At 40.5% G+C, this 21728-nt stretch overlaps 1 protein-coding gene across 5 annotated transcripts in view; it reads left to right on the top strand.

Moving 5' to 3' along the window:
* The window catches only part of SLC1A2 (solute carrier family 1 member 2), a 211991-nt gene that overhangs the window by 126048 nt on the left and 64215 nt on the right, over positions 1-21728 (top strand). For 3 of the 5 annotated variants that reach the window (XM_054026505.1, XM_054026502.1, XM_054026503.1), the window contains one exon: positions 1367-12008. In XM_054026505.1, coding sequence (XP_053882480.1) covers positions 1367-1441 — 75 coding nt within the window. In that variant the 3' untranslated portion in view covers positions 1442-12008. Of the gene's footprint in view, positions 1-1366; positions 12009-21728 lie in introns of those variants that run through there. The other 2 variants (XR_008444759.1, XR_008444760.1) reach the window with 1 other exon arrangement.

Raw genomic sequence — 21728 nt, 5'->3', positions numbered from 1 at the left:
AGGGAGAAAAGTTCGCTGCAACTCTGATCAAAGTTTTGAAAAGCTAATATATTAACATATCATCTCTATTTACTTCCTGTAATATACTCCAGATAATTCAAGTCTTTTATAGTCTTGTGTAGCCACTGTATATTTATAATAAGTAGTCTATTTTTTATGTGGGAGTATAGTGGCTCTTATTGCATGATATTTCTCTATTTTTATGATCACTTTTCACATTACTTTATGTGGTTTTCAGCTCCAAATATGCTGCGTATTCTTGTAACTGCATGTGTTTCCCTTCCAATTATCTGTGAAAAAGGTTGGCTTTGTTTTAAACATTGGTGCATTTTTGTAATGTTTCCCTGTCCAAATGCTTCCATATATTCGGTTTACCCATCATGTGGAATATCAGTCCTGTCTTTAAGTTTTCATATGAAGCTGAGGATAGTAACTTGGAAGGTAAGCTAGGAAAGAATAGGCCATCCATATAGAATTAGACAAAAGGTTCCCATACTATGTAAAGGTCCAGTTCATTTTTCCTCAGTCAAACAAAATACTTTAGCTTGAGCCCCACACATCTCCTGTTAAGGATTTCATATGGCTATTTTTATATTGACTGTTGGGTTGTAACACAGCGATCAACATTTCCCATGAACTGATAAACCAATATTGGTCTTCCACCATACTTATCAAATTAATATTGTAGCATGAACCTTGAAATGCTACAATGACCTTTTTTATTGTTCTGTGTATAAAATATAGTATTAATAAGAATTGTTTGACCTGATTGTAACTGAACCTTTCACATGCATGAGTAGAAATAGTGGCACAATGAATGATGCTTTACAACATGTCTGTGGAGCAGCTATTCTGCCATTTTCTTTGAAGTTTTTGTAATGTGTGTGTGTGTATATATGTATTCACATTCCTCTATCATTCTGTCCCTTTCACATTCCTCCATATCCTCCAGCAGATGTCCTGCAGTGCAGATGAGTTCTATAGGAAATTTTTTTAGTTCAAGTTAAACTCTTCTTGCAAATTAGGAAAAGTCTGAAAGCGACAGGACTGTCTATATGTGTAAAATATTTATGAAAACTATACGACTTCAAACAGTGAAGGGAAAATAAAATCCAAAAAACATGGATCGTTGTTCACTCATGTTTTCTAGCCAATATTAAAATTACCCCTCCCCACCTACACACACACACACCTCTCTGCACTTTGAGGACATTGTGAATTATGAATAAATATATATAAAATACATATATATTCACACATGGAGTATGTTACTCCTATAAATATCATGCTTCTCCATATAACGCATAACTTTTCTTGTCAAAGTGCCTTGGCCTTTAAGTTAGATGTCAATGATAATTACTTGCAGGTGACACTGGCAACCAATGGCAAATCTGCAGACTTCACTGTTGTTGAGGAAGAGCCTTGGAAACGTGAAAATTAAGGAAAGCGAGTCCCATCTCCATCTTTAATAAGCCCCTGAAGCTATCTTATGGTAAAAGATATCAAGATTAAAGAATATTTCTCTATTTATTTAACATCTAAAGTTTCTGCTTATTTAATTTGTTAACCGAAACTTAGCAAAGATCTCATAAAGTCATTGTAGCTACCGTGTTTTTGCCAAATAGTGATCCATAACTATCTGTCTCACTTGTACTGTTTGAATGGATGCAGCTGGAGAATACTCTATGAATTAACAGTTATGTTCTCACCAGCCTCTCTCTTTTGCTCAAGAGTCAGAAAATGTAGATGCTGCAAAATGGAAAGATCAAAAAGCCAGTATGGCTTTCTCCAGGGACTCAGGGTAATGAACATATAGTATCATATAAACCTTAAATTGTTCTCAGTGTCTCTTCTTGTGATGTATGTACAAATCAGTACTGCAGTGTACCTTTGGTACAGTCAACATTGTGTAACTACATTATTTATTGTAAGTGTCTCTAAAGGTTTTCTATAAGTTTTATTGATAATTAGCAGCTGGCATGGGGGACTAAGAATTTTCATCTTCCCAGGTACACTTTAAATTAAGTGTCTCAAATAAATATTTCATTTAGGTTTTGGGGGCCAAATTCACCCCAGGCATAACTTTATTAAATTCAGTGGAGTAAATACAAAGGGCCAGGTTCCGGGCCTTTCAGATAGCACCAGATTCTGACGCTCTCTTCACATGAAATAGGACCTTACAGCCCATTTAGTCCCTCTGAAACTATTCAAGGAGAATGATGTTATTCAACTTGAGGAAGGCACCAGAATCTGTCCCCAAATGATTATTGAACATTCTTTTTGTTGAGGACGAGCAATTATATGTAATAGGGTGTTAAAATGTAATGGTGCTTAGCATACGTTGGTTTGTTAACTAAGCTAAACTAAATATATATTTAGGACACTTAATTTGAAGTGATAACTATTTTTCTTCTCAAGTCCATCTTAGATTTGAGCCAATGAGCTAAATCCTGAAGTCATTACCTGGTCAAATTTTGCATTGAAGTCAATGGGAATTTTGCCAGAGTTAGGACTGAGTGAAAAGTAAACCAGGACTTCAGGATTCAGTCCAATAAATTGAATCCCCATCTCTCTATTGTGAAGAAACAATTTGTATAAATGTCTTTGATGTCAGACAAGCAGTGATTCTAGACCACATGGCATAGGAATAAACAAGGCAGAGTTTTGTCGACACGGTATAACTAATGTAAGATGTAGAGGTGCAATAATCATTCTCTTAGGTTGTTTAAAAGGTGCTTGTTAAAAATCAGAGCTTGTAAAGACATAGGTGTACTCTATTATGAAATTAATAATGTTTTACAGCAAATCTGAGCCAGGTAGCTGAGGGAAACTCTGCCCTCTGAACAAACCTTCTGTGATGTGAGTGTTTCTTAAACTGTTCTCTGAGCTGTCCAGCCTATGAGCTTATAATGAACCTACCTAAAAGGTGAGATGGGAAATGAAGCACATATGCTTCTCTCTGTCCATGCACAGTGCAGTGCTGCCATTGACGTAAATTGGAATAACATGTGTGAATGTAGCGTTTAAACAATAATTCAGTCTAGTTTTGCTAATTTGTATTGTGTTAGCTATTCCAATGAAGTCACTATGGGCCCCTGCTAGTAAGGACTACTCACCTGTTTAATGGTTTGCAGAATCAAACCTATAGTCAACATATTCACCATTCAAATATTTGTAGCTGTGCAGTATTTTCCTTGGGAACATTAGTGCTCTTTTGACATCCCCTTGCTGCCTCACTAACTGAAAAGTCCTAAAGAATTTAATAGCTATTAAACTACTGTGAGTTCTATAGACATTATTCTGACAACCTAAAGAATTTAATAGAGAATTAGTCCTTTTCTGTAGGTCTTTTGTACTGTTCTATGGAATTCTGTTCCATCTTGTTCAACGTATTTAGTGGAATTGTGGGTACACAGAACTTCTCAGGATCAGGGACTTAGTCTGGATTTGAAGAAGAGTTCACTTCCCTGATCCCCACAGAAAGAGATCAATTGCTCAAGACAGCTGTAACACTCTCGAAAATGAACTCTAACATTTGGGCTGTTGGCTAACCTCACATGAAAGTCACTGAGAGCTAAGTAGCAATTGTATAGGATGACATATTTCCAAAAGACAAAACAGGACACCCCCAGCTGCTCACCTGTGGCCCCTTTCCCCCCATGCAAGGCTGTTCCCCGTCACAGGTACCCTGCAGGGGCCCCCTCAGGAAGCTATTTCCAATTGCTGGAACCTTGCTGCCCTCCACCCCCCATGCTGGAACGCTCCCCCCCACCCACCCACGGGGGGCTGGCATCTCTGCTCGCCCCCTCTGCACCGCACCCTGCTTTTTTTGGACAAAAGTGGGTATTTATCCCATTTGCTCTTGCCAACTGGTCAAGTCAGCAAGAGCAAACGGGATAAATGCCTCCTTTTTTTTTAAAAAAAAAGTCGGGACAGCCAGGACAGGACTTAAAAAAGGGTCTGTCCCAGCCAAAACGGAACATATGATCACCCTACAATTATACCAGACTAGAACATAGTGTTTGTTGTAGTGTAGAGCTTGGGTTCTCAAAGGTTTTCATAGCCTGGCCCATATTTTCGAGAGGTGGTCTCCTAAACCACTTCCATCCTATTCATAATAATCTAACTTCCCTGTGGCAGCTACAGCAATTGCCTACAGAGAAAGGTAACATTAGGAAAGTGTTTAGTGTATTTTTAGCTATCTTTTAAAGCAATATGATAGCTGGAAAGAGGTAGGAGAGCCAGCACCATGTGACTAAGCTGCTCCACACAGTTACCTATTGAGAAACACTGTTTCAGACATCCTTCCTTACACCTATCTGCTTTGGACATATTGCCCTTTAAAAAGTTCTTCAGATGGGACTAGAGGAGGAGGAGGAGGTGAAAATTTAGAGTAACTCCACTCACGTACAGAGAGCAAATTTGGGGCTTTAGTTTTGACTAAAAAAGCAGACTGTAGGACTTTTAAGTAAGACTTTATAGTTGCAGTAACTCAGGGAACTTTCAAAGATAATTACAATGTCATTCTTCTACTTATAATATAGAAATGTGCTACTTATGGGAAACACTTTGGCTATCTCCCAGGCTGAATTCTCCCATGTAATATTTAATGTGTAGCTACTCTGGCACAGTACTGAATTTAACCATCAAAAAGCTTTCCATTTCTTGGGGGAAAATGTAACTCATACTTGGCTTGCAGTTGCTAATTTGCTCATTCCACATGAGGCTGGGTTGCTGCTTAACTAAACAAACAAGAAAAATCCCAGGAAATGGCCACTTGAGCTAATGCAAGTTTCACATTCGAGTGGATAATGCTTGTCACTGTCACATCATCCTTTAGCCTCATTATTTTGCATCTGGCCTTCAGTGTTCTCTTCCTTTACTCATTTCCCCATTGTTTGGATGGCAAAACTCAAGGATGAGCACAGGATAAAGCAGAACACACACTCTTGAGTTATTTCCATGTGAACTGAAGTTCCCTTCTCCAGTCATTTTCTTTGCTCTGCTCTCAGCTAGTTCCCTGCTGCTTACACAAGAATGATATATATGTGCCCTCTAGAACACTGACATCATCAGTGGAATATGGAAAGCCTTGATCCTGGTAAGCATCCTTAGTCAGGAAAGCATTTAAGCTCATGGTTAAAATTTAGCAGCACATGCTTTTCTGAATAGGACTGTAGTTAAGCACCTGCTTGAGAACTTTGCTGTATGAGGGCCATGACTCTGTTAGGGTTTGTTCTGGTGCTAGCCTTCAAGGCCCAGTGCACATTATAGTTAACTTGGAGAAACAGTTTGCTTCTGAATTTGTTCCTTCTTCTGTACTCCTCCTCCAGAAAAACAAAGACTGCACCAGCACTTTGTATAAAACAAGAAGTTTGCACAGGTCTCATGCATTAAGATGCCCCTATATTTATGCCAATTAGACAGTGTTACAATAAGGGCCCCTGTCATTTAAAACTGAGAGACTATTTTTGTTTCTTTGGAAAACGGGGACTGTGCCTGCAAGATGCTGACCACTCTGAATTCCCTTTGGGAATTGAGGATTTATGCTTCCTTCCAGGAAGCACTTAGCACCTGGCAGCCTGCACAGAGCCTGATCAACCCAACTATATGCACTAAAAACTCCCATTAATTTTAAAATGGAGAAGGATTATTATTTTTCATCCTTCACCATTCCAGAGCAGTTGCTATTAATACATTGTCTGTTCTTAATGCTAGCTGGAGACTTTGGCCCCAGTCCAACATTGTTGGAAAGCAATTGGGGTTTCATCATTGATTTCAGTGGGAGCAGGATCAGAACCTGTACTTCATGTTGAGGCCCATGCTGTCTTATTTGAAATGGTCTGTTTTCAGTTTCTGTACACATAGCAATCTCAGTCATTTATAATTATAAATACACCATCATTCCTCCACCTGCAAAGACCAAAATACGGGCCACAACATGAGAGACAGAAGAAAATCAATGAATGCTGTTAGCTAAAATAATGAGGAATTAATTCATTCATAAATAGGGCTATTGTGGGAGCTTGTTTTGTCAATGCTGGCAGGTAAGCCACAGACAATAATATGGATTCTGATTAAATTGATTGAATGGTATGTGTTGTCAGCTTTTGAAAGCTTTTTAAACTCTTGCAGTATAGAAGACTCTAAGAAGGGTCAAGGTTCAACAGTGGCCCCTCCCACCTCCTTCAGCCAATGGAAACAGACTGTGCAATTCCTTCCGCCTGATCCCAGTGAATGATCTTTTCTTGGTTCTCTAGCTGATGATGCCTCCCCCATCCAAAAGGTCTCTGCCAACATGCCATAAAGGAAAATCACTTCCCATTCCCAAATCCAGCAGTGAGTTTAAACCTCTGCCTCTGAATTCAGATCACTGTCATTAAACTTCTGATCTGTTTATACCCCGAGATATAGCTAGTGTCCATTTTTGTCTAAAATCCTAGTAAATGGACTCTGCCATCACCTCTGGGAACACAGAATTCCAAACACTACGGGGTTTTAAAGATCCTTGAGCAGTATAGATTTCTGATTTGTTTTCCAAGTATTGGTATCATATCCTTGGGTTGGTACTTTGATGGATGCCGATGTTTAGCAGAGCAAACTACTTGTCTTATAAATAGAAGCAGCAGCAAAAAACATCAGAGCTCAAATTACTTTACTCTGGCAACTGCCTGTATTTTCTTTGCTTTCCCAGCCTCATGCTGTTATATGATTCCTGTTGTAGCGGCTCAGCAGCAATCAAACAGTTTTCTGAAAACAGCATCAGTTGCCAATCTAGCCTCTGATTTCTACAGCCTCTTGTAATGCCTTTAGAAAGGCTTTGATCTTTAGTACCAGGCCTGAAAAACCCTATTATGAATATTTAAAGTACATCTCCTGCTCATCAGATTAAGTCCCATATGTTCCATTTTTGTTTATTGCATTTGGCACCTTATAAAAATATACTGCAGTATTCTACTGTACCGAGCCAGAAGACTACAGTTGATCATATTACTGTGACTTCTTGGGCCATTACTGTAATATTTGTCTTGTGCGTTATTGTCATAAGCATATAGCACATTGGGACAAATTCTTCTCTGGTGTTACTCTACTGATCTGAATGGAGTTACGCCAGGGATCAATTCTGCTGCTGCTGCTGTAGCATGATCATTATTTTTAGGCCATCTTATAATGTTGTGCTGAAACTACTGCTACACATAGAATATATTATGAAAAACATAGCTTTGAGAGTGATGATGTTGAAGATAAGACTTTTATCTAGTTTTGTGTAGCAGAAGAGTGATGTACAGATTATAGCTATAGCCATTACAAAAAACAACTTCCCTGCACAACAATGTTATAGAGTAAGGGAAGGGAGGATAAGGAGGAGATGTGAAACAAATTTGCTGAACTTTGCCCTGAGACAGTGTTCCAGAAGTGTTAAATTCTTGCTCAATATTCACCAGAAGCAATATTTTGTAACATACATTTTTCACCTCTCCAGTAATCTTGCATTCCCCCTACACACACACCGGCAGGGACCAGTCCTGCAGTTCTCAGGCAGACTCTGTCATCCTGGTATTACTTAGGCAAAACTTCCACTAAAGTCAATGGGAGCTGTGCCAGAGAGAGGACTGCAGAAGTTGGGTCCACACTGATAGTTATCCTTTGCTTACCCCTATTTCTTCCTAGGCTCTTGTTTGATATTGAATTGAAATCTGTTGCTGTAATGAGCCACAGTGCTGCTACTTTTCACTAATGCCCAGGCACTGAGAACTTGTTTATCTGTGGAATGCCTGGGTTTAGTGACACAAGACTCTTTAGAACCAACCCCCAGTGTTTCCTCCTAACCAAGAGACATCTCCATCTGGTAAGTGGAAACCTGACACCTTTCTGCTACCCACAGTTACAATTCCTAATGGATATGACAGTAATGCATTTAAAGCCATGGTCCTTTATAAACCCTGAGCTCCATATGGTAACATTGTTTAAGCATACTGTTGAGGCACTGCCTAGGTTTTCTGCTAGTTAAAGATGCCACTCACCAATGTGCTAATGAAGGGTTTGGAGAGGCAGGGACAGGGCCGGCTCCAGGCACCAGCTTAACAAGCAGGTACTTGGGGCGGCCAAGGGAGAGGGGCGGCACCTGCGGCAATTTGGGGGCGGCAGGTCCCTCACTCCCTCTAGGAGCAAAGGACCTGCCGCTGAACTGCCACCGCCGATCGCGGCTTTTTTTTTTTTTTTTCTTTGCTTGGGGCGGCAGAAATGCTGGAGCCGGCCCTGGGCAGGGAGGCATGATATTTCTTACATCACCCAGCTTTTTAGTTTATTTCCCCAAATCACCTATTTGTCTATCTAGGTTCTTATATAGATATGTCACCTGCCGTTGTTGGCGTCTTTAATGCTTCTAGTTTGATTTTTGTAACTAAAGATAGCACCGAGAGTCTTCAATATTTTCAAGAAATATTCTGAGACATACACCTTTACATAGAGAGGAAACTTATAAAATTGTGTTTCATAGATAGCATCACATAGCCTAGATGGTCTAATTGCTGCATAGAACTTTGTACATAAATAGGATACTTCATGGGGTACATAAATAGAATACTTTTCTATTTGTTTTCTACAGTTTTGGAAGAACATTTGCAAAGCATATTTACAAACAGATTTTGCAGTCAGTACTGTAGATTCAAGTATTCCCATTTTTGGCTTCATGTAGGCTTGTAAGTTCTCATATACTGCAGGTTGTCTTTCCTCTTAAAGAATATTGCAACAAAAATCTATAGACTTCTTTCCAACCTATCCTGCTTGCTTTCTTAATGTAGCCAGTTTATACTCTAGTGTGAACTGTAATTTATAGAATGCATGAGAAAAGAATTACACATGTAATTACACTTGTTAAATATGGTATGCTCAAAACTGATTCAGCCATTAATACAGATTTTATGGGTGTGTACCTGTTCTCCAGAAACCAGAAAGAACTACAATGTAGATGGAATTAAATTATTTAGTATCTGTAATTTACAGACACACAAATATTTTCTTACAATATTTTATATATGACCATATAAGATAAGGGAAAAAATTCTTACAGGTGATCCATACCTTAGAGCAAAACCAGATTTCTAACAGCATTTTAGGATTAATATTTTTTTCTGTATTTTGTTTAATGAACTAAGAAAAGCAATTTAGTGATGAATTATAAGCAAAGCACAAAATGCAATAGGAATTAAGCATTTCGAGCTGTCCTTAAATGCTGCAGTTCACTATGGAACACTGTATTATTATATCCTAAACAATCTTCTAGATTGACAGTTTTATGGATTTCTCATCCCTTAATTGTGACATTTGGCATGGTTTTACCTGGGCCAAACCCTTAGTTGTTTCTCAGGGTCAGATCCTGAATAACTGATTTACCCACAACTCTTAGGCTGTGAGCTGGAGATCTGCATGTGCAAGGAGTACAGGATCAGGCACTCAGTCCATCTTACTCAGGCAAAACTTGTATGAGTTTGGCCTAGGTAAAGGATTCAGTATTTGGCCTCTTAGCTTTGCCTTCATGTAAATGGACCAATGACACAACAATGGGACCACTTTAATAGGGTAGAGCTATAGAAATACCTCCTGCCTTCTTAAACATTTATAAGAAAAATAAACAGTATATTTTTGACCAGGACAAGTGGGATTTATTTTTCTTTTATAACAATCAATTCTTGTTAGGCAAATACCTGTTGGACTTAAGGTCATGACATTAATGAAGCATATTTAATTAGTAAATTAAAATGACTACAGTCAATTACTTAGTTAAAATCAACAACAAAAATTACATAATGGAAAATTCCTTATGTGGCGAATCAACCACATGGCATACAATTCAAGACAAAAAACCATGGAATTGAAAATGTCACCTGTCCACAAAGCAGATACATTTTCAGAAATTTGTTGTAGGGCCCAGGTAGTCTCCTGAGGTTTATGTGGGTAAACTATATATATTTGTGTATTGATGTGCCCTTATTTTTTAATCTCCTTATATTTTTAAATCAGTCATATCAGGTATTCTCTTAATTGGAGTTGAAGGTAGTGTAGTGTGTAGCTGAAGTACTAACAGCTGTCAAAGCATGGAATCCTTATAAATACCAATTTTTATACATTGCTTAAGCATGATGATCAGTGCCTCTCCTCACTTTGTGTAGATAACATAGCTATCTATGTGTAATTTCAGTGAATGTGTATTGAGACATAGTAGAAAATTTGATCTCTGTTTTGAAAAACTCTTTTCTGGTTGTTTTTGGTTTCATTGTCTGGGTTGTGTTTATTTTAGACATTTAACTGAATAATTTCCATGGCTTGATAACTGGTTTTGTGTGTTCGTATATAAACAACATTTCAATGCATATCTTGTTTTGATAATGGTCAAATCCTATATGTAGCCCACTCATTGTAAATATGTTATTGTTAGTTTTCAACTATCTAACCAGCATTGCTATGAAATTCCCTGGCACTCAGTGAAAGTGATTGCAGTATGGATTTGCTGCACTGTGAATGCAATAGTTAATACATTATGAATTAATGTGCATGTAGCATGATGAATTTAGTTTAGGAATAGATTCTCCTTGTTCACTTGGCATGTTGGAACTGTAGCAACATAAGATTAGTAAATCACTGTGTAAATTAGCACAATGGTCAGAAGGAAAAATTAACTTTACTGTACTCTCTCTCTGGGCACCATGTCTATCTTCGGCAATATGTGTAGCTTACAACAAGGAATCCATATTCACACAGCAGAGTTTCAGGATTCCTCTGACTCACTTTCAGTTACTCATTGACTGCAGACTCCAGCGAAGAAACTACAGTCAGAAGACAATGACTAAGCCTGACATTTAGTCTTAAACAGAAGCACACGCTTGACTGCTTACTTTATTATGTGCCCTGGAATGCAAAGTATGAACCTTCATTTCATTTCCTCTGTAGAAACAATCTGTGAGTAAGATTTATAGAACCATAAGTACATGGATGGACTAATGCTGTTTCCATTATCAAATAAGGATATTAATAGATATTGAGAATTAAGCACAAAATCAAGTGGATGTCAGTTGTGCAAAAAAAGGACAAATATGTTCTTTGGTTGGTGTTCATTTATGCTTATTTGATTTGCAAAATTATGTGTCCCATGCAATGCACATATGGCAAATATATATAACGGCAGGGATATTGTAAAACCTGTGCTATGAGTCATGTCCATGAGCTTATAAGAAAAAATCCTCATTTCTGGACTGAAAACTGAAAGTGTTATGAAGTGCAACTGTTGCTCAGTAGATCTGAGACACTGCGGGAGAGATGCATCAAGTCAATTAGTTCCTAGAGACAAGGGGTCCTGATTCTCCTCACAGAGGAAAGTAACTCCATTAGCGTCAATGGAGTTAAACTGGGGTAAAACTGGAATGAGTTCAGAATCAGGCCCAACCAGTGGGGGATGTGTGGTTTCTTATGAGACATATTATGTTTCCATTCAAACTGCATGTTCCACAGTACTCCATGTCTTTCCTGCTTACTTCTAGGCCTTACATGCTTCCTCTCAAGAGAGACCCACTCACTAGCTAGGATCCTTCATGTAAAAAGAAACAAAACAAAAAGATAAGCTTGATATTTTCCTTCTATTGTAAATGTTTATCTGGGACTTGAAGTGACGTATTGTACAGTATCTGTAGCACATTTTGTTTGAAAACTAATGAATGCAGACGATAAAATTTCTACTAATTCTGGGCTCCTTTCTTTTGTAGTGTAGTAGGAATGCCTTGTTGACTAAGTAGATTTTATATAAGTAATTCAGAACTTCTCTTCCTTACAGTAATACTTTAGCAATTTGCTTTAAATGCGTTCTTACTGTTTGAACTGATTTCTGTAACTTTCATGTATAAAACAAACTGGACATTCTTTATATACTGGAAATAATCAGTGAATACAATATTTCACTAAGTGTTGTACCTTTTCTGTATATATCATCAATAAATGTTGATTCATAATTCTCATGGTTGGTATTTGTGTGTATCGTACACCAATTCATTTGTTGAAACCACAGCCTAAAGGATTCCTCCTTTCCACTCAAACTGCCTTCTTATTTAGGGGCCACACGGAGTATGAAGTACTCCAGTTATGCACAGAACAGATATAGCACAGTGGGAGTAGCAAGCTCCTCCCTGCCCTGCTAATGCATCTTACCCAGCTCTGGATTCACCACCTTTGTGGTTGAACAGTTACTTTACTCTCCATGCTTGGCCAGCAAAGAGGTGGGGGTGAAGCTGCTAATGCCAATAGTGAAGGTGATTCTCATGATGTGGGCAGCTGTTTAGTAGGTGATGGACTGAGATCAGCCACTCCAAAAAAACCCCATTCAGCTACAGTTTGCTAAATCTAGGAGGGCTCGGGAGCATTGAAAATCCTTGAGCAAAAAATAATGTGATTCTTATTCTTTTAATTGAATGTCTGTATATGACAGCCATGAAGCTATAGAAAGGCCTAAGACAAAGTTGTCACCGGAGCTGTGAAAACTTGAAATTATGTGAATCCCTAGCGGTTCTCAAACTTTTGTACTGGTGACCCCTTTCACATAGCAAACCTCTGAGTATGACCCCCCCCCAAATTAAAAACACTTTTTTGTATATCTAACACCATTATAAAAGCGGGGTTTAGGGTGGAGGCTGACAGCTCACGACACCCCCGCCCATGTAATAACCTCGCGACCCCCTGAGGAGTCCCAACCCCCAGTTTGAGAACCCCTGTTTTAGAGTTGTTTCAGGGAACATTCGTGCAAGTGATATATTTTGTTTGCATGAATGAATGATTGGTGGAAGATTGTGTGCTCATGAGAATGTGTTCACCTGGTGCCAGGAATCATTTTATGGCCTTCTTGATGTTTGTGGCAGGGCACAGAAACAAAGCCATGTGACTTAAGTGCTCAACCGATTTTTATTGCTAGTCACCTCTGCTAGCCGCTACTCCCATACTGAACTAGTTACCATTTCTTGGAAATGAATTTGAATAAAAATGAATGATCTGATTGGCTTTCTATTCTGAACTGTAGAGATTGGATCTGTATTTGCCTAAGCATCAGAAATATCAATCCATAGCTGTATTCTCCCAATATTTGTAGTACATAAATATGAGTGTTATTTTATCAATATCACACTGCAGGATGTGGAGTTATACCAAGATATGCACATGTCTTGGTGGGGGAGGTTTTTAAGCCCAGTGGCATATTTTATGTCCTATTTTCAATGTTATTAACTGAAATTCTAATTCTAGAGAAGCCTGAGAGTCCTGTTACAGAGAAAGGATAACACTGAACACATGCAGTTGCTTTAGCAACCTGACCTCCTTGCACTGTCTACTAAAAATTAAATCCTGCCTTGTTAGTTTTGCTGAAATACGAGGTACCTTTGCAGAGAAATCTGTTTAATATCTGAGATATAATTAGAAGATGGCAATGGAATGACTCACTGTCACAGGTGGTGCAGCTATTAAATGTGCTGGGGAAGCTAAAATATTTATTGTCAAAGTGGGAATAATTACAGTTAGTTATATGATTTCTATCATATGAAATGATCAGTCCTTTCATCTGTGAGATTTAATAGCCTGCAGGCTGTGATCTTATTAGCTCTGACAAAGCTAGGAAGGGGCAAGCATTTGCTGGTGAGACTGCTAAGGAAAACCCAGGGTATGGCAGAAAGTGGTGTTGGCAGTCCAGTAGCTGGCACTCTTCCCTCTGATTCAATCTTGATCCAATGCCCCAGTATGGTGACAGAGGGGATTTTTTTGGACAAAACTTAAATCAGAAGTCCTGATCACTCTCAGTCATTAAAATTCCTCTTGAAATTAGTTGGACTCAGGATTCTCCTTCACTTCCTGGCCTAATCTGGTGTGTTGTGCACTTTTACACCCCTTTCATGCTCCTCCAACCCAGCGACGGTTTCCCTGTATTGGCACATCACTTTGATAAGCTTGAACCATATTTTGGGATCATTAACATGAAAGGAACTATAACAAGATCTATGTTGATTACATTCCAAAGCTTTGTTATGTTAGAAGCATAGAAGAAAAATATAGGATGAACAGAGGACACTCCTAGCTAAGTGCTCCAGGTGAAAATTCTCACTTTCCAAACCAGCCCCCCAAAATCCCCAGTCCTAGAGGAGAATTCCTTTCCAACATGACTGTGATTGTTTATGGAGTGAGCCCTTCTTTATCAAGGAAACAGGTGCCATGAAGTAGAGTAAAAAAGGGTACCTTGTGGATCATTTACTAATAGCAAAAGCGTTTTTTTTTAATCCCTTTTCCCCCAATCCTCTGAGGGTATGTAAGAAAATAATAATGAAGAGGAGGTTCTCAGAAAAGCATGAGAATGTCATGCAATTCGCAGATCTTATGTACATCCTTTTACCATGCCCTTTGCACTAGATGCTGTGTAAACAGGAAGAGAAGTCATCAACATACTGAAAGAAACTGGTGCACCCAAAGTTAATACACCCCCAGGAAAAATATTAAAACTGATGTGACCATGAGACCTGAGGCAGAATTAGTCAGCTATAATAGATCCAAGTGTAGTCACTTATACTGGCTTAGTAGTATTATTAATGTTTATTTATAACCACAGCCAAAGGCCCCAATCAGGGTCGAGGCCCCACTTCAGGAGCTGAAGTAATTCTGTTATGAAGTGGGACATCTGAGTTTAGGTGCCAGTTTTCTGGGCTATGAGGAGTTGAGAGAATTACAGAAGCAATAGGCTTTGCCATTATGTGGAGAGAATCAAATTAAATGTCTCATCTGCATTTGAAGTAGTAGGGAGGAAACTAGACTACGTGCAAGTCTGCATCTTGTGGTTGTAGTGATCTTTGTAAGGCACTCAGGTATTGCAGTAATCCACATGACATACATGTACAGACAGATAAAGTAGAGCACTGAATTCTGCCCACAGGAAACTGTACTGACAAGCTGTGAAAGGAGCAATGCTCCAGCCCTCCTCCATCAAAGGGAAGATTGCTGATGAGGCTTAGAAGGAAAAGGAGAAGAGGGATATTAAAAATGGTACATCTGTGAGATCCCTCTTCAAGCTCCAGGAGGGTCTGAGAGGACCTACAGCTCTCCTAAGGAAAACAATTAAACAAATCTAGAAACTGATTTTGCTCTCATGATTTAATTCTAGTCCAAGACACAGAATTTGCATGTGATACTATAGACAGGCGAGCATGTTTGCAAAAGTTTAGGCATCCCAGACTAGAACACAAAGCATTTAATAAATGAGGTATTATTTCATACACCCAAATATTGTGTGTTCATTGTAACATATTTACCATCAATTTCCAGAACTGGCACTTTATCACTGTGATGATAGGAGGGTATGGCTAGTTAGAGTCTTCCAGGTATGATGGACCTATTCTGGGAATAACACTGTTTGGCTACTGACATCTCTGTGTATTGCAATACAGTATCTGTGAAGGTGCTTTTACTGATGCTCCTGGGTTTGGGAAGTGCATAAAGTAGCCATGTCTTGGTAAGCTATATAAGCTTTTATCCTTTCACTTTCTGGTCACTACCTCAAAAGTAGGTAAGGTCAGTTACTACTTCTGAAATGGAAAAGGGATCACACATGCACTGCTCTCCTGCCTGCATACACCCCTCCATCCTCTGGAAAAACACCCACTGTGATCTGAATGGAGGAGGCTGATGCTGAGGCGCACAGAGGGTAGAATATAGAATGCCTTTAATAATGTTTAATGATGGTGGTAATGATTTAAAATTGTTGTTCTGTTGATTGCTGCAGGATTTGAAGCAGAAGGAAATTAACGGCTGGCTTACTCAGGTCAAAATATTCCTCCACCGCCAGCTATATTTCGCCAAAGGGAATACAAACCTAGTCTTGTAGGGCCATATTTCAAAAGTATTTAGCTGCCTAAAGATACTGGTAGGCATCTGATGATTCAAAAGCATCTAAGCATGTTAAGCCCCTAAATCACTGATGTTAGGCACCTACTGGGATTTACAGAAGGACCTACGCAGGTTAGGCACCTATCTGCATCTTTAGACTTTTTAATTATTTTTGAAAATCTGGCTCATAATTCTTACTCATGGCCATAATTACTTGGTTGAGTAAGAACCTACTCCCATGAGTCAGGGCTGCAGGACTGGGCCTCACATGGTCTTTGTGAGTGATTTGAATTCTTTCATTCTCTCCTTTGTCATCCTACATTATTTCTCAAAGACAATATTCCTTGTGAGTGAGAAATAATTAATAATCTCATGGGGTGAAATTCACCCCTTTAGAGAGGGCCACCACAAAAGGACCCACAAAAGGAGGCACAATAGTCTAGTGGATAGGGCACTGGACTAGGATTTGGGAAACTCCTAGTCAATTCCTGGCTTGGCCACTGGCCTGCTAGGTAACCTTGGGCAAGTCACTTCCCTCCTTATGCCTCTGTTTCCCCAGCTGTAAAATGGGGATAATGATACTTACCTCCTTTGTCAAGCACTTTGAAATCTAAAAATGAAAAGTGCTATATCAGAGCTAGTTGGTGTTATCATTATTAAATCCCATTTACACCCTATTTTCAGGACATAAGGCCTTGTATTGCCCCTCTGCACAAGGGTGAATTTAATCTCTTATGAACAAGTGATTTTTGACCTACTTTGCTGTTTATATCACTGGCTTTTAGAAAAATGAAATAGAATTCATTCACAACTTTTTGGAGCTAATGGAAGATGTGTTAGCAAATGAATCGCAAAAGAAAGAAGAAGAAAAGGAAAGAGGAGAAAAAGAAACTTACTTCTAGCTGCAAATTTCACTTTTTCCTCTGGTGAATAAGATGAGCCAATTCTGTCAAATAACAACAGCTTTTTTTTTAATTAATAATTTGAGAACAGATCTTTTATTATAAAAAACCATCCACATTTGCAAACTACAACAAACAAGTACAGGTTTTGTACACAACAGCGTCACTGCATGATTGAAGCTCAAACACTGAATCTCTTGTGGATCTGAAAAGGAAAACAAACCAACCCATTGCTCTAGAGTTTTGTGGTGAGGCTCTCATCATTTAGGGTTCTAATCCAGAGCACTTGCAAAAAAGAATTTTCCCTCCCACTACCAGGGTTTGCGGAATCATAGCAAATGTCTGCTGGGACCACTGTGTCTTGGAACTGAAGGAAGCTAAGGCAAGCACTGTCAACTTGGGGGAGTAGGGAACATTCTGCAAGCTGGGAGTGGAAACTTTCTACCCAGGAGCCACAGAGAGGGCACTGACAGAAACCTGAAACAGCAGCCCTGAGCTAAGTGCTTTCTGTTCCAGAGGGGAGGTGGACAAAAGCTGTAAATACAGCCCCAGGTTTAAGGTTTGAACAGGAGTAAAAAGTATTCAGTTCAGCCCTGACTGCTCTCGGTAGAAAGAAGGCGTGAGGCCTGCATTCACTGTACTGCTTGCAGAGAAAATGGGGTCACTGGGTCACTGATAACTATCTAAGTATTTTCTAGGTTAAGCCAGTGATGGAAAACAAACAAAGCACCCCCCAAAAAATAATAAATAAATAAAAAAACGTGAGAGAAAATAATGCCAATGGCTCGAATTAAACCAACAAATGCAAGAAAATTCAGCTGAAGCTCTATTCTTAACCCAACTTGCTTGTGCTCTGGTAGGTAAGGAAGTTCAAACCTACTACTAAACTGGTGTCCTGGAGAGAGTTTCTAAGAGGAGCAGCACAGAATTCACAACCCAGGGGGAAGTGAAGCTAAGATGGCTTAAAATGAACTTTGCACCATCCTGGTCCTGAGCTGCTCTGAGAGCTGGAGGAGCCCCCAAACGTAATTTAGCCCTGGAGGCCTGTCTAACTTTTGGCATCCTCCCGTGCCTGCAATCTCTACTCCCAATACACCTCTCCTGCCCCCAAACCCACCCCACCATGCTCCCTATGCCAGTACTTACAAGCAGGGCCGGTGCTACCATTAAGGCAAACTAGGCGGTTGCCTAGGGAGCCAAGATTTGGGGGCGCCAAAAAGCGGTGCCCCCAATTTTTTTTACAGCGTTCCTACACCCGCTCCCCAAGCGCACGGTCGCCGCTCCACTTCTCCCGTCTCCCAAGCTTGCAGCACCAATCAGCTGTTTGGCGCCGCAAGCCTGGGAGGGGAGGAGAATTAGAGTGGGGGCAGCGTGCTCGGGGAGGAGGCGGAGCAGAGGTGAGCTGGGATGGGGAGCTGTCGCATGGCTCCCCGGGGGGGGAAGCTGCCGTGGGGGGGGGCGCCTCAGGGCAGGGGGGGGGAGCTGCCGTGGAGGGGGCGCCTCAGTGCGGGGGGCGGGGGCAGGGAGCTGCTGCAGGGCTGGGTGGGGGCAAGGTGGAAGTTTCACCTAGGGCGTGAAACTTCCTTGCACCAGCCCTGCTTACAAGAGGATCACCCGAGGGCAGCCTTATGGCTGTCTGCCTCAATTTCTGCACCAAACAAATTCTTCCCAGACAGAACCAGGGCTTTTAGGTCCCCTTTACAACACCCTGGCCCTTTACCTGGTATAAAGGGGCCAGAGCTAGAACCAGGCTCTCATTCCTGGTGTATAGAGAGCAGGGCCGGCTCCAGAGTTTTGGCCGCCCCAAGCAGCCGGGAAAAAAAAAAAAAAGCCGCGATCGCGATCTGCAGCGGCAATTCGGCGGAAGGTCCTTCGCTCGGAGCGGGAGTGAGGGACCGTCCGCCGAATAGCTGGACCTGCCACCCCTCTCCAGAGTGGCTGCCCCAAGCACCTGCTTGCCAAGCTGGTGCCTGCAGCTGGCTCTGATAGAGAGTGAATAAATGATAATAGATCACTTTTATCAAGGTGTTATTCCATGATCCATTATTTCAGCATGAACTCTGAGTGTGCCTGGGTATTGTAATCTTATCTTACCTTAGACCCTTAAAGCTACACAGGGCAGGGGAGCTTAGTTCTACGGCAGTGTTAGCGATAGGTAAACCGAGTAAGGAAAACATTAGATGCCTCATTCCATCCCCAGTTCATACACATCTGTCCATTTCCACAACTTAGCTCAATGTGAACCATTTTTTTCAGAATCTGCTCTCTTCACTTAAACCTAAGAAAATGTTTACACGCCTTCCTGAATCAAGGCATAAATGAGATCAGAATTTGGCCTTTTTACTTGAAGAAACAATAAATTTTATTTCGAGCAATCCAAAAGAAACAAACTGCTAAATGACATACAAAAATATATATGGTTTTTAACTTCACAATTCTATCTTAAAATGGCTAAAATATTATTTTCCTCTCAAAGCTTGTGAGGGAATAAGCGAAAACTCTAATTGTTTCTGGAGAAATAGGGATTAGTGAACATTATAGAGGGTAGTTTTGTGATTTTTTAAAACAATTGTACTGAGCTTTACAAGGTACTCAAAACCAATTTTAATTCACAAGTCTTATTTCCCTGAAAATTAAAATACATACTTCCAGTGATGCTGCAATTATTTGAATTTTTTTTTTTCCTGGGTAGAGGAAAGCCTTTGCTATGTATAAGGAATAAAGGAACTTTCCAAAAATATAGTCTGGCACAATGAGGTCCCTATATATGGCATTAAAACTAGGTCTATTTTTTATGAGAATTTTTTTCACTCCCCTCTTTGTTCCTTTTGTCTGTCTCTCTGCCTTTGGTTTTCATTCTGATCTCTCATCAATTTTCACTTTAATTTTATCATTGGATTTTCTTCTCTATTCCTTTTTTCCTTAGCACAACTCAGTGATGTTTACGTCAAACTTTCAAACCTCCATATTCCAGTGGGTTCGAAATTAGATAAAAGGGATTCACTTGTCCCCAGAAAATCTGAAAAGCGTGGAAAAGTTTATAATAAAAAATGGTGACTTCCCTTTAAGCCAGTGTTTCTCAAACTGGGGTCGCAGCTTGTGTAGGGAAAGCCCCTGGCGGGCCAGGCTGGTTTGTTTATCTGCCCTGTCCGCAGGTCCGGCCGATCGCGGCTCCCACTGGCCGCGGTTCACCGCTGCAGGCCAATGAGGGCTGCTGGAAGTGGCGGCCAGTAAGTCCCTAGGCCCGCGCCGCTTCCAGCTGCTCCCATTGGCCTGGAGCACAGAACCGCAGCCTGTGGGAGCCGCGATCAGCCGGAGCTGGGACGCGGCAGGTAAACAAACCAGCCCGGCCCGCCAGGGGCTTTCCCGACACAAGCGGTGACCCCAGTTTGAGAAATACTGCTTTAAGCAGTGCTTACAGGCAAATACCATGGTTTAGATGTTTTCCAGGTGACCATGGAACACATGCTGACTGTAAGGACAAAAACTGTGACTTCAATTGCCTTTCCCCTTGAAAAACAATCAGAGTTCTTGAGGGCAGGAGGCCACCTCTGATTGAGGACACTTTTAATAAACAGCAACTTTTTATCATCACTACTTTCCAAAAATTGCAATACTGGGAAATGTTCAATATTCACAGCTGACTTGAATGTGGGCAATGCACATGCATACAAAAGTGGATTTTCATTCCATGTTAACTGGTAAAACTCCATAATTCCTCCATGAAAAGGGAAAAACCAACAACCACAAACCTGCTTAGCCTGAGTAAACTTTAAAAACATAATAATAGGTGCCAGAAAGTATTGGCATGGACAGTTCCAGAAGCTGTGTGTTAAACACTGGGAAAGTACATCTTTAACAATAGCTTTAAATAGAGATAATGAAGACAAAAGTATAATCTGAACCATATTTAAAGGGCATCATTAGTCCTCTTTGCCAAATTCACACTCTGGTTTTCTTTATTTTGAGTAGGGAAAGCAGTTGTTCTTAACAGCAGCCATGTGCACTGGGTATGTAGTGCTTGCCACCTGGCATAGTAATAACTAGATGAGCTGTGAGTGGGAGAGATCTCACATTCAGCTTACAAACAGTGGGAGGAAAGCTCATTGGGAAAGATCAGTTCAGGTTATTTTTGCCTAGAATTACATGTTCAAGCGTCAGCTGCTAAGTGCCAGTTCTGGTGAAGGGACTTTCCCAGCGAGTAACACAGAGATTTCACTCTCACTGCACCACTTCTCTTAACTATCTCACAAACTTCTTGCTGCCTACAGCATTCTGTCTCCCATCCTAATCACATTAAGCTCTGTTCCCCAAAACACCTTACTCCATTAAAGTGAATGGAAGACTTGTCACTGACTTCAATGGAGGCATGATTTCACCACAGGCAACTTTGGGTTTCAACGTTTTCTTCCCTATATCAGAAAGCTAATCAGTATCCAGATCTATCACCTGTGTCTATATTTATCTAAATATAAAGTATCAAATCTAATTCAGTCTAATCAACTTCAACTAGAGTAGTAGGAGCCATGAGTAGCTTACTAAGATGAAGTAAAAGCTTTTGGCTGCAATACTGAATAACTTCCCCCAAGAAGCCAATCTAAATCCAAATAGTCCCCTCAACTGCTGGCTCAATGAAGTTCTTTGAGGCCTTGTCTACACTACGGGGGAAAGACAATCTAAACTATGCCATATGAGTTATGTTAGTAACAGGGCCGGCTCCAGGGTTTTGGCTGCCCCAAGCAGCCAAAACAAAAACAAAACAAACACACACAAAAAAAGCCGTGATCGCGATCTGCGGCGGCAATTCGGCGGGAGGTCCTTCGCTCCCAGGTGGAGTGAGGGACCGTCCGCCGAATTGCCGCCAAATACCTGGACGTGCCGCCCCTCTCCAGAGCCTGCTTGAGAAGCTGGTGCCTGGAGCCGGCC

Source organism: Malaclemys terrapin, chromosome 4 (assembly GCF_027887155.1).
Source record: "Malaclemys terrapin pileata isolate rMalTer1 chromosome 4, rMalTer1.hap1, whole genome shotgun sequence".
Taxonomy (NCBI): Eukaryota; Metazoa; Chordata; order Testudines; family Emydidae; genus Malaclemys; species Malaclemys terrapin.
This window is presented reverse-complemented; position numbering and strand designations above follow the sequence as displayed.